General features: G+C 32.7%; 1 protein-coding gene across 1 annotated transcript in view; it reads right to left on the bottom strand.

The window, feature by feature from the left end:
• LOC149065722 (lachesin-like) overlaps nucleotides 1-14,337 on the bottom strand; it is an 87,255-nt gene that overhangs the window by 16,139 nt on the left and 56,779 nt on the right. The window contains exons 2-4 of the mRNA XM_089253767.1: nucleotides 9,884-10,002; nucleotides 3,282-3,489; nucleotides 2,768-2,923 (exon numbers count right to left, since the gene is read on the bottom strand). Of these exons, the coding sequence (XP_089109893.1) occupies nucleotides 2,768-2,923; nucleotides 3,282-3,489; nucleotides 9,884-10,002 (483 nt within the window). The remainder of the gene's footprint in view (nucleotides 1-2,767; nucleotides 2,924-3,281; nucleotides 3,490-9,883; nucleotides 10,003-14,337) is intronic.

Below are 14,337 nucleotides of genomic sequence, written 5' to 3'. Positions count from 1 at the left end.
GAGTAAACGGCAAGATACTCTATCGGCTACATGTTAGAACGTATTATACATAATGGCTTTCTAGTGCAAGTGTTTCTCAACCTTTTTAGGCCCATAGCCCCCCCCCCTTTTGTAAAATATTTTCTTCTCGCGGGCCCTGTCTTATCCACCTCTTTCATCCAGGAGCGAGACCCTTTCTACTTATTGAATTGGATTTAGTCAAAACTAAATTTATAATGAAACAAAAATTATTATAAATAACATTCATCTCTGGAACCCTGTGCCAGGCACGGATGAACAAGGGGAGAATGATCATCCCTTCTAAAAGCCTAATCATATGTGAAAAATAAATAATACGGGACAATGTAACGAACCTCGGGAGAGACAATTGGCCTCTAGCCACACATCACCGTGGGTCAGTGCCTACCCTGGGCTAGAGTTCTCTGAAATTCTTTTTTTTGGGGGGGGGGGTTTATGCATGTCCGTCTAACATGATGGGTCCCGATTTAAGTGGTGATCTGGTGCTTCTCTAATTAGCTGGAAGTAACAGCTTGCATATATATGCATACTTACACTCAAAAACCATAGTACCAGATATCCTCATGTAGGCACCCTATGGACATGAGGCCCCGTACCATGCTCAAATGGGTCCATGGATTAAGATGGTCCTTGTTATATGGACAGTTCTGATGGCTTCTGAAAGTAGTCACATTTTTCCATATCATATTTCAATTGAAAGCTTCATCTCTTCATAGCACTCTGTAGCCCCCTTCACATTTGTCGTGGCTCCCTTTTTATCTGATTTTTACCCTTAGAATATCTCAGGATCACAAGGGGGGGGGGCATATGCCCTAGGTTGAGAACAACTGCTCTAGCATCGCGTGGTCCCGAGTTCGAACCCCACCGTCATCGTCTGTTGAAGTTGGTTTTCTGTGGTTCCCAACTTCAAGGCACGAATGCGAGCCGATCTCCCCTTTAAAAAGTCTCGCCACAGAGAGCAACAGACCTACAAACAGTACAAATGTAATTCAATCATAACACATCACTCACTTCACTTCTAAAATATAGATGGCCGTACTGAAAAATCAAACACAACACTACATACGCACTCAGATTTTTAGGTACATACACAGTTAAACATCCGGCACAACTCAGTTAGGTAGTAAATCGCCCATAGATAGTGATAGACCTGAGTTGTGTTCGGTTTGAAAGAAAGAAAGTTTATTCTGAAGACTCTCAGTACACAAGGCAATGAAATTGGCTGAAACCAGCTTGTGATAAATTCTCATTCGTTTTTCTTAATTTCATAAAGTAATGTTTGCATAACTTCTCTCATTTTTATTTTGCAAAAACCTGCACCAGCCCCGTTTACAATACTTGTTTCTGTTCAGAAAATCTTTGTCCCCGTTTAATATGCATGAGATAACGTCAGCTCATATTTTCGTTTGCACGACCATATGGAATTTGAATACTTATCAGTTTATGTTTCAACTAAATTAATATGCAATCGGATAATACGATATTAAGTTTTGTAGATTGCGAAACATTTTAGAAGACTAAATTTTTCCGTGGATATTAATCGATCTTATCTGACTTCATTTTGTCTGTCTTTGCTGCCGCTGCTCTTATCCCGAGGATGGGGACTCGGCTAATCAAGGTGGGAGTGGGGCATTCTGCATGACTGAGCGAACTGAGCATTTCCCACAAGGGCCGAAATCAATATTCAGCTGCTGAAGCTCTTTCCACTATCTCCGTATGAAATTAAAAGTTGTCTGAGGCATTCACCGGATCGAAAAATTTAGCGATAGCTAGCTAGGATGCCCCTGTTATTATTGAATCAAAAGCCATTTCACTGAAAGATAATCTCTCTAATCTTAATGGATCACCAACCTTTAACTATGAATTTGGTTATATCTAATTTCCTATCTACGTAACTTAACTAAAACGAAGAGAGTTGTTGCGAATAATAGAGTGTTTTACCTGAATATGAAATATCAATTATCGAAAAAGATATTCCACAGTTTTAATATTATGTTTGCAGTTTTATCGAGCTCCAGACATAGATTGATTTTAATATATCTCCCACAATCAATCATAATAATACATTTGGACAAGAATATCGTGAATGTTCGTGCGGGAAAGTAATAAGAGTATGATGAGCTTTTCCTCCGAACATTCATATCCTCTTTCGTCTATGATTAAATTATATTAGTCTCGGAGAATGATTACGTTGATTATATTCAAGTTGACCTTCATTCACGTCTCACGATTGCTAGGTCTAATCAATGTCACTGATACAGGTCATGTATGTTAATTAAACTATGCAAAAGCAATTTTTAATGGTAAAGACTTGAGTTCAACTTTTGTTATCAATATTACGTTTCAAATAACTGGTGATCCTACGATTAATACAAAACATTTTTGAAGTAGATAAAAAAATTTGTTGGCCTTAACGGCTGCTTCCACATCCCATAAGATTCTGTTTACGGTGAATGAAATTTACATTTGTGGATTATAGGTTGACAGGATTTTCTCTTTTTAAAATACCGAAATTGGTATGTGCTGACTATAACGGTATTTGGAAAATTTATGCGTATATTTACATTCAGCTTTTTAGTGAAATTTCGGCAACTTGAAAAAAATGTTGTGCTTTCAAATTTTGAAACATTTTAGATACAGTAGTTTCTTGCAAAAAAAATTGCACTGTAAATTAAGGTAAAAACTGACTTATAAGTTAAGGTAGGTAGTTTGATACAAATCAAAAGCGAAGCATGTATGACAGATTTACCGAGACTGAATCCTTGTGGAGTATCTTTCTGATCTTCTCTTCTCCATCGAATTTTTGGAGGGGGTGAACCAGAAGCTCTGCATTGAAGACTGACATCAGCACCTTCTCTAACATCCACATCAGAACTGGTGAAGTTTTCATCAATCTTTGGTGGTACTGTTAATGAAAGAAAAATTAACGCAACTTTCTCCTTGAATCTTGAACGATCCAAATGTACCGAATGTGAAACAAATTATTGTGCAGATATACGCGTGATACGTACATCAAAAGTATAATACTCACATTTTCTCTTGTCTTTTTATAAATATAATCCACTATTTGTTAATAAACATAAAAATTTAAAATAAATTTACATAATCTGTACGACGAAGATCCATCAACTATGTTTAACGAAACTAATGAAGTCGACGTTACTTCATACGTACCTTATTTAAGACAGTAGTGTTTTACCATGCTCATAGAATCTCTTACCTTTAGAATTTAATTCATCAGGTGTGAAAAGTATAGTACTCACCTACAACTTCAAGATGCCCATTTTGACTCCTCATTGGTGACGTATTGATCTGGCACATGTAAGTCCCACGATCGGCTTCTTCGACATTGCTTATCTGTAACCACCAAGTGCGGTAGCCATTGTGGCTAATGGTATAGTGGTGATTACGTGTGATAACACGATCATGAAGGGTCAAAAGAGCATGTCGATCGACGTGAACCCAAGCCACCTAAAAATTAAGAAAGAAAAATATGTGTCACCAAATTTCGAAAAATTTGGAACAGAGACACGATCAATGTCAATTTTCTCAAGCGATTCAAATTTTTATATACATATATTTATATAATGAAAATTTAATTGGTGCTCTACAATCCATACGTAGTTAATCATTTAGTATAAATGAAATATTATGAGAAGATTCATGAATTAGATTTAAATGAAATATATATATATGTATATACTATATATTAATATTTTTCAATAATTTCGCTCTTGGAAAGCAAAAAAAATGATATACACAGTATTAAGTATGTGAAATTTCATGAATGCACATAAATATGATATTTAAAATAAGTTTATTATGAGATGCTTATCTGAATGTTGTAATGTCTGCTATTCCAGTGACCATGAGGTATCACGAACTTGATAATATTTAGTAATTTAAAATAACTTACCTTCAAGTTGATGCATTCATTATCGATATTAAAAACGAAATAAATAAATGTTAATTCAAAACTTAATTTGCGGTGATCATTTAATGAACATGCCTCACCTACCTTGTGTTAACGTTGAGATAAAACGTGTTATTAATTTTCTGGAGTCGAACTGCCAAGACAAAACAAACTAAAACCACTGATAGGTAAACAACTGATTCAATTGTGTGTAAAAGTAACTAAGCCGTTCTGAGAAATAATAATTACAGCTTTCGTAATTTACTGTCACTATTAATGGCAAAATGACAAGTATAATAATAATAATAATGTAAAAAAATAAGCAGAGTATTTGCTTAAATTTGTTGTACGCGTGACTGAATGCGATTCCACAGATGTTAATGAACTTTCTGACCTGATATATACATAAAATTTCATAACATTTCTTTAGTTTCTGGGAAAACTTGCCTGTGCATCGATTCCTCGTGTTTAAGCAATAAAAGTGAAAGCGCGCATTCAGCTTCACGTCTTCAATCAGGCAAAGCAGCTAGCTGAATAATTTCTGGTCTGATGGACCGCTTTCTTTCCTGCATTTATTCATTTTTTTTTTCTTTTGTATTCTGAACTTTTCCTCTATCGAAATGAATGAGCAAGTTCATATCAGTAACTCGATAATAAGCAAAGAGTTATTTTTTCCCGTTTGCGGTAGGAAATTTGCAATTACACGCTACAGTGATTATTAATCCATGTCATGAACTGCATCACCTCCATTGTCATGTTACTGCAGCTCGAGAAGAGATAAGGCCTAAAACTTACGCCTCAGTCAACAAAATGCTTCACATAAATACTTCCTAATTTTTACGTTTGACTAAGCATCGCATCGTATTTCTTTCAACTATTAGAAATTTCGCTCTTTGCCCAGATCTGAGCCTGTCAGTAAGTCCTACCGAAGAAATCGACAAATTTCTCCCATCACACAAAGTGCTTGTTCCATAAGTTTATACCATTCCACATTTTACTTTTGGTTCTTCCCTGCGTCCTTTTTTTTATTATCGTTATTGTCCTTCATTGAATGAGGCTTGAAATTGAGAATATAAAGTCCAATGGGAATTTTAAAGTGCAAATTTATTCGATGGGCAAACTGACAAAACAATATAAGATTAAATTAAGGGTTGGATTTAGGTCTCTGAAATAAACTTAATCCTTCTGGCTTTAATTAACTCTTGGACGATTTCTTTGAATAAGGAAAAAACTTCTTTTTACGAATGTTGTTTTTCAAGTCTTTGAAAAAAATAAATAAAACGGTTCTTTGATCATTATTTAAGATTTTATTATCGGCGAATGAAATTTTCATTTGTGGATTTATAGGACGACTTTTGTTCTTCGAAATAGTGAAATTCTCATGTGCTGTCATACTTGAGTTGTCAGACTTAGTTAAGATAACTACAATCATCTTTATGGGCAGAGTATTATATATGTATTATTAGTTTTTTTTCATGATATATGCTCTTATATTGTGTTGATGTACTTCATTATATAACTTGACATCCATATTTTTTATGGGCATCTTTATTTCAGCCACATCGTTGAGCGATTTGCCTGTTGTGGCCTTTGTATTCGTATTTGTTTAGTGCAAGCTGGAAATAGTGGTAATCGAGAAATTCCCCGTGCATATGTTACGGTAAATATGATAAATCCAGTTATTATACATAACCACTAAGCACTATGGTAAATTTGACGAATTTCCCTAAATTAATCACTTTTAACGGTGATTATGCATAGTACCGAAGCGTCTCGTAGTTGGTAAACATGATAAATCGTACTATATAATAATTCATGATAATTCATACATGTATTGTATCATTATATCGGTGTACGATCGTAAAATTTGTTATCATTATATCGGGGTCCGACTATACTACTATATCCATCACACTTAATAGACTCATTTGGAATTGTTTTTCATATTTATCAAATTCACCAATTGCACTAGGGTATGATGCATAATCACAGATAAAGGCGATAAATTGCAATTATTTATCAAATTTGCCAACGACACTTGCGTATTGTACATATTCTCCGGTAAAAATGATAAATTTAACAAACTTAGCAAGACGATTAGTAAGTATGCATAATAACCTGTTATTATTTATCACATTTACCGTAACACATATAGGAAAATAGAGATGACATCACATCCAGTTTATATTTAAGACTATACGATTGTTTTGGTTTGGTTAAGACTGTACGGTGTTATATTCAAAATATACAGTTTGTCATGAATTCGTTAGAATGAAAAGGCATCAAAATTTGTGAACAACACTGAAAACTCATATTTACCATTAAACAGAGGGATTCGCAAACACATATTGCGAACCACTTTAATTTTTTTTCTTAAATTAGATGCTAGCCGGAGAAAAATCTGTAAATGTAAAAAATTCTGTTATATGATAAATAAAAATAGTTTGGTACTGAAAATTTAGCTTTTGCTGTGAACTGGCGTACTAAAAAAACTGTGGTTTGTTTGCTCTCTTTCCGAAGAGAAATATTCATGTTCAATAAATAACTAATTTATTGTCATGCATCTGTCACGACGCATTTTTTTCAAGTTTTGAAGCATAAAATAGATGATATCATGAGTTTGCAAGGAAGTAAAATCGTCATGCTTTAATGTTAACGGGAAAAAACTAAAAGAAACATCCTAGCACATAATTTTGCTAACATTTCTGAAGCGCAGTCTGTAATTTTGCAATAAAATATCCAAAACATCACAAAACAATCTCAAAAGCCTTGAATACATCTGCATCAACTTCTTAGTAAAACAATTAGTGAAGATTTGAATTTTTGTTTAGAACGAAAATAAAATATACAGCTCATCGTCAACTACTTCGACTTGTTGCTCCGGCAGTTATCCGAAAATCATTTTACAGGAAATTAATGAAGAAATTATATCATAATTGATTAAGAGGGATTTGTTTGAATGATTGTAATTTACAAAAAGATAGATTTTTACTATTATAAATCCATAAAAGTCCAAAAGACTTGAACGTTTATTTTAAAGGATGCAAAGAAATGTTCAGTAAAAGGAATTATGGTCACCTCTAGCGTCTCTTATAATGGAAAGTTCAAGATGAGGGAAGTTGAAAAAAAATCCAAAAAAATGACTACGCATTACAGTAGACTTTGGACTATCCGGCTATCCGGACAGAAGGTTGGGTCAGATAACAGAAAAGTCGGATAGGCCGGAGTTCTGGAAACGTGCTCACTTCATACCTTCAACCATACCATCAAAAACACCCTTTTTGTACCAAAACCCGCTCTCATTCGTATTTTCTAACCTCTAAGTATAGGTAAGTACTTAATACGTGTTTGTTATGTACTATACACTCTACATTTTAAAAATTTATTACAGAAAAGGAAGTCGAAGAATGAAAACATTGTACATATTTTAAGATAAAATCTATAATGACCCTATGAAGTATGATATGACTACATACACTTTTAACCCTCTCAGTGGTATTCACGAGTGTCTCGCCTCCTTAAAAACCTTTTATTTTAGCACTGACAAGCCAATTTATTTTGTACAGGTGATTTTTGAAAGGACCACTTTCCCCTACACCACCTATTCTGCACCTGCTGAAAATTATGGAAAGCCTGCTTCGTTAAAAAAGATGTCATGGAATTTCACAAGGGATCTATTGACTATAGGGGTCTATGGAAAGATTTAAAATGAATAAAATACTAACGTGAAACGTAGATTTAATTCTTACAAAAATTAATTTAATTTATTTCATTGATAAATGATTACACAAATTGATTACACTTGCAATGCCTTAGCAAAGTAAATTATTCATCATTTTATGATGGAGAATTATAATTATTTTCAAATTAGGCTGGATAGTTGAGAATCTATTATATTATTACGTTATCATTATGAAAATAACGTTCTAATTTATATATTTTTCAAGTAAATATCCTAAAATTTTACACTGATGACCTACAACGTGTTGAGGTTCATAAGGACAAAGCACGACCAACCACTTCTCGAAAAATGCAATCATATTTCTAGAAAAAACGGCACAAGAAACTTTTCAAGTCAACATCATTGCGTCTGCTCCAGATAAAGTACGCTAGAATCAGAGAACACAACCTTTCTCTCTTGTTCTATGACTAACTTACGAATCCTGATTTATGGAATCGGTCTTATTTATAAATGTGAAAACAACGCAACCATGAGCAAAGTCTCATTTTGTATCCGACAAATATTTACACTTATGAAATGATTGAACATAAGTGCTTGCTCCGTTCACAAAACCGATTGAACTCCAATATTTGTTAACCCGTGCCCATCCGTTCTATTTCATAGTTTAAACAGAAACGGTTGCACCAACTAAAACAGAACGAAATTACAATCCACAGAATTTCGCTGCATCAGCCAAAGGAACCCTTTTAAATATGTGGTGGTGGTTGTATAGTAATTTAACCAGTATTTCACGAAGGTAATATATACTTCGAGTTCTGAACTAATTCCTATTTGAAAAGGAATGAATTACCTCTCGGCGAAGGAGTGTGCTTTGCTTCGAAACCCTTTGCTGTTACCAGAATGGAAATTGGCGTGTGTCTACCCTCATGTCAGAAAATTCATTTAGCATGACCGAGCGAAACTGTAATGACTAGCACCGTTTATTATGAAACTTTACCGAGCTTCCGGTTAACGATAAGCTAATGTATAACCTGAGCATGCAAATGGCCCGAGAACGAGAAATGAATTATGAACTTGGCTTGCAAGACATATCGGGCGAATGATAGGTGACTAAATTTTAGCTAAGAACTGCTCAACACGAATCGACAGCGGAGTACGTAGAGATGAACGGGTTGACGAAACTTTCGAAGTGAAATCCCAGATTCTTGAAATATCTGAACTACAAGCCCTATTTAGTTTACTGTGATTGATTGAGTTTTGTCTCGCTTTTGTATTTTTCACTTTTTATAGTCCTACAAAACTAATATAAACTATTCCTCAATCTAGCAATGTTCTACTGTTATGACGTATCGGAACGCGCATTATATTGAACAATTATGATGTTCAAAAATCTTTTAAGTGCGGAAATAATAATAAATTTATTATTTATCCTTTTAGTATACCGAGAGTTATACAGGGTGTTCTGTAAGTCCTAATTTACCCTTTTTCTCATCAACTATTCGTCGCAGAGGTATGGTATGTATTCAGAAATCACTCTGTACCAGTTTTCGGAGCGAAAATACAGCGAATCATAACATAAAGAATCTAAATTTTTTATACAATTTCCCCCCCCCCCCGTTCTTTACTTCCAATCGAAAAGTTGTCGCCCTGTCTTTTCTGAGCCAAAAAAAATTCATGTTTTTACGTGCAATATTCGCAGTCATATTTGATTTAAAAAATCTGAGAAAAGTTGGAAAATAACAGCATAAACTAACGAAAAATGCTTCTTTCCCTCATTTATGCTATTCTTTTCCCAACTTTTCTCCGATTTTCGAATATCGAGTTTTAGAAATAGCATTTAGAAATGTGAATTTTTTTTTTTTTTTTTTTTTTTTTGGCCTCAGAATAGGCAGGGCAACAACTTTCTGATTGGAAGTTAGAGGATGGGAGAACCAGTATAAAAATTTAGATTTTTTTTATTTTATGATACACTGTATTTTCTCTATCGAAACTGGTGCAGAGGGATTTCTGAGCACATTTTGAGCATTTTCTCCGATTGGAACCATACCTCTACGACGAACGGTTGATGGGATAAAGGCCGAATCTGGACTTACAGGACACCCCGTATACCGAGAGTTTTATAGGCATTCCATAAATATCTGAGAGCGATATAAATATTGATGTAATTTCTCAATAGAAACAGTCCTATGAGAAGAAAAACCGGAAAATATGATCTTCTCACTCAATATAATTCACATCGAAATAATTATACGAGAAAATTTGTTGTCTACCTGATAATCTTGAAGATTTTCAACAACGCATGGAAGTGTAACAGTTCTCCCAACAGCTACGGTGATATTTGGGATGGGTTCCGCGAATCGTGGTTCCAATGAAATTCCTGAAGCTGCTCCTAGAAAAAAACAAAATTATTAAATTAGTTACATATTCGCATTGGAGACGAACGTTTTTGTACATTCCACACACAAACACGTGAAACCGCGTATAATTCGTAAATAAATGTTTGTCTCTATTCAATCAAAGATAAGTGTCTGAGGTCGCATACAACTATGCATGGCTCCTGTTAGACGTGACATCAGTTTTTGAGCTTATAATCGCACAGATTTTTAACGTAGAACGAATGTATTCCATGTTTTTAGTCAAACGTATGCTAGTTTTTACATGAAATAAATATTTTGCAATGTATCTCATTTAAAAGTAATTCATTCAACATTTTTCTTTTATCTATGATAAATTAATGACGTCTATATTAATATTTTCGTGCAGTTTGACTTAAACGTTTTCTTAGCGTCTTGTTTTAATCAATTTAAGATTAGAATATGCTTCAAGTTGGGGATCTTCAGTGCATGACCCCCATGTGGCCCTCGGAGCTTTTTATAGTGGAACGTCGAGACAATAACTAAAAACATTAAAATGTGATGAAATTAAAAAAATTAAAAACAAATAATAAAAAATTAAAAACAAATAATAAAAAATTAAAAACAAATAATAAAAAATTAAAAACAAATAATAAAAAATTAAAAACTAATAATAAAAAATTAAAAACAAATAATGAAAAATTTTATTGAGCCCACAGACCACTAATAGTTATTCTCGGCATTATTTAAAGAAATATTTTCAAGATTTATTGAAAGAAATAATTTTAAGATTTATTGAAAGAAATAATTTTAAGATTTATTGAAAGAAATAATTTTAAGATTTATTGAAAGAAATAATTTTAAGATTTATTGAAAGAGAAATAATTTTAAGAGTTATTGATAAAATAATAATTTTAAGAGTTATTGATAAAATAATAATTTTAAGAGTTATTGATAAAATAATAATTTTAAGAGTTATTGATAAAATAATAATTTTAAGAGTTATTGATAAAATAATAATTTTAAGAGTTATTGAAAGAAATAATTTTCAAAAGTTATTGAAAGAAATAATTTTCAAAAGTTATTGAAAGAAATAATGCAAAGATTTATTGAAAGAAATAATGCCAAAAGATTTATTGAAAGAAATAATGCCACAAGATATATTGAGAAGGAAAAAATCTTTCAAAAAATATTGAGAAGGAAATAATCTTTCAAAATATTGAGAAGGAAATAATCTATCAAAAAATATTGAGAAGGAAATAATCTTTCAAAAAATATTGAGAAAGAAATAATCTTTCAAAATATTGAGAAGGAAATAATCTTTCAAAAATTATTGAGAAGGAAATAATCTTTCAAAAATATTGAGAAGGAAATAATCTTTCAAAAAATATTGAGAAGGAAATAATCTATCAAAAAATATTGAGAAGGAAATAATCTTTCAAAAAATATTGAGAAGGAAATAATCTTTCAAAACATATTGAGAAAGAAATAATCTTTCAAAATATTGAGAAGGAAATAATCTTTCAAAAAATATTGAGAAGGAAATAATCTTTCAAAAAATATTGAGAAGGAAATAATCTTTCAAAATATTGAGAAGGAAATAATCTTTCAAAAATATTGAGAAGGAAATAATCTTTCAAAAAATATTGAGAAGGAAATAATCTTTCAAAAAATATTGAGAAGGAAATAATCTATCAAAAAATATTGAGAAGGAAATAATCTTTCAAAAAATATTGAGAAGGAAATAATCTTTCAAAACATATTGAGAAAGAAATAATCTTTCAAAATATTGAGAAGGAAATAATCTTTCAAAAAATATTGAGAAGGAAATAATCTTTCAAAAAATATTGAGAAGGAAATAATCTTTCAAAATATTGAGAAGGAAATAATCTTTCAAAAAATATTGAGAAGGAAATAATCTTTCAAAATATTGAGAAGGAAATAATCTTTCAAAAAATATTGAGAAGGAAATAATCTTTCAAAATATTGAGAAGGAAATAATCTTTCAAAAAATATTGAGAAGGAAATAATCTTTCAAAATATTGAGAAGGAAATAATCTTTCAAAAAATATTGAGAAGGAAATAATCTTTCAAAAAATATAGAGAAGGAAATAATCTTTCAAAATATTGAGAAGGAAATAATCTTTCAAAATATTGAGAAGGAAATAATCTTTCAAAAAATATTGAGAACGAAATAATCTTTCAAAATATTGAGAAGGAAATAATCTTTCAAAAAATATTGAGAAGGAAATAATCTTTCAAAATATTGAGAAGGAAATAATCTTTCAAAAAATATTGAGAAGCAATAATTACAGAATTACCGAAATAAATAATTGCAGAATCATTTGAAGTGAATTCAGATTAAAAAAAGTAATTAATCACAAAAACTTCTGGTGGAATTGGTGAAAAAAAAAAGTATTTCAGAGCTAATCAAATAAAATTCTTGAATTATTTTTCATTCTGTTTAACACGGGGCATCTTTGGCCATCTATCAAAGTGTCACTGTGAATTAGATGAGAAGCCCTTCAAATCTGGATATATTCTCATAATTATAAATCTATATACACTATGTCCCAAAAGTTTATGTAATCTCGAAAAAAAAAAAATTTCGGTCGAATGAAAATAGTGGCATGAATGTGTAAAAAAAAATTGTATTACATACACCACACATTTGATCATTTTTTTGTCGCACCATGATCATTTTCTGTACAAGAGGGCTAATTAGACTTACAATAATTTATTGCCGATTCCGAATGGCAGGCTTGTTTTTTATACTCATCGAGATGTTGGGGCGCTAACCCCTCGATGCGGGACTCTCTCTGCGGTAGCAATTTTTCCTGAGGTCATGCCGCCATTTTTGTTGTACCCCTGTGTCAGGAAAGTTTTCTGACAAAGACGAACCGGGTATCGAACTCGCGGCACCTCTAAACATCCTTTGATACTTTAGGCGAGTATCTTATCGACCTCGGCTACCGCGCCCTACACTACATACGATTGGCATTCAAAAACTCATTTGAAAGAAAAAAACATTTTTATACCGAAAAAAACAAATACAAATGAAGGCTGTACCAAAAATTTATGGAACAATCAAATACGTTATAATTTCTGACAAACACGTGGTGTGTTAATTAAGAACTGATAATTTTTCCATTATTTTGAACATCAAACAAGTGATCTTCCATTCAAAGAACTAAACTTTGTAAGAGTTAAGGGTCAAAATTATACCATTCAGTTCCTATGGCATGTTTCAAGGCACTCACTGAACAGAACTGTCGCACATTGGAATAGACTTTGAGTCATTTTATGCTTCATACCATTTCTATCTGGCTACGATCAGGAGTCACCGGTGGCCAGTCCAGTAGAATCACGCTTTCCATTATGAAATAGGTTTTCGCAACATTTGACATATTCATGGGAGCATTACCATGATGAAAACATTAGCTCTGCCCCCCCCCCTTAAAATTTAACCAAAAAGAATGAAATGATTTTCCGATGCTTCTATGCATTTTTGTGTGTGTCGTGTCTCCTATCTAGAATTGCTAAAGATGCGTGTCCATTGAATGGGCAGGCCGCCCATACCATCACAGAGCCTCCACCCTGATGTCTGCTGAAGTATGGGCAGACGATACCTTGTATGAAACAAAACAGGCTTTCGTGGCCATCGTGTAAATTAGAATTAAATTCAAGAGTTTTCGGGTTTCTTGGCCGACATGAAATACAATGGAGGGCAAACTGTATTTCACGACGGCCAAAAAACCCGAAAACGCTTAAATTTGATACCTTGTATGTATGTGCATCGGGACCATCTCTAAGTTACATTTCTTATCGTCACTGAAAATAACACTGATCCATTTATACAAATACAAATACAACGCCACAACAGGCAAAATGCCCAACGAGGTGGCTGATAAAAAGATGCCCATAAAAATATGGATGCCATATATTTTAAAAATACAGCAACCCAATTAAATAAAAATGCAATTAACACAAATTATAAACAATATATACACATGATAAAATATTATACAATGCCCATAAAGAATACTTATGGCTGTCTTATTCTAAGAATGGATTGCTTCTCGATTTACCCCAACATGTTTATCGTATTTCTTTTTAAACGTGTCAATTGTGTTACAGTTTACTACCTCCGGGGGTAAGCTATTCCATTTATTAACAACCCTATTAGAGAAAAATTCCCTGCGACACCATAACCTTGCATTGTCCCTCACCAATCGATACTGGTGTCCCCTTGTAAAAGCAGTCGGTTGGCGGTGTACTAAAAGTTCATGGTCCATCCTATCCGTCCCATTGAAAATTTTAAACACTTCGATCATATCTCCTCGACACCTGCGTTCATCCAATGTGAACAT

Source organism: Pholcus phalangioides, unplaced genomic scaffold, assembly GCF_987345545.1.
Source record: "Pholcus phalangioides strain wild (caught in Gottingen) unplaced genomic scaffold, Ppha-v1.0 ptg000039l_1, whole genome shotgun sequence".
Classification (NCBI taxonomy): domain Eukaryota; kingdom Metazoa; phylum Arthropoda; class Arachnida; order Araneae; family Pholcidae; genus Pholcus; species Pholcus phalangioides.
This window is presented reverse-complemented; position numbering and strand designations above follow the sequence as displayed.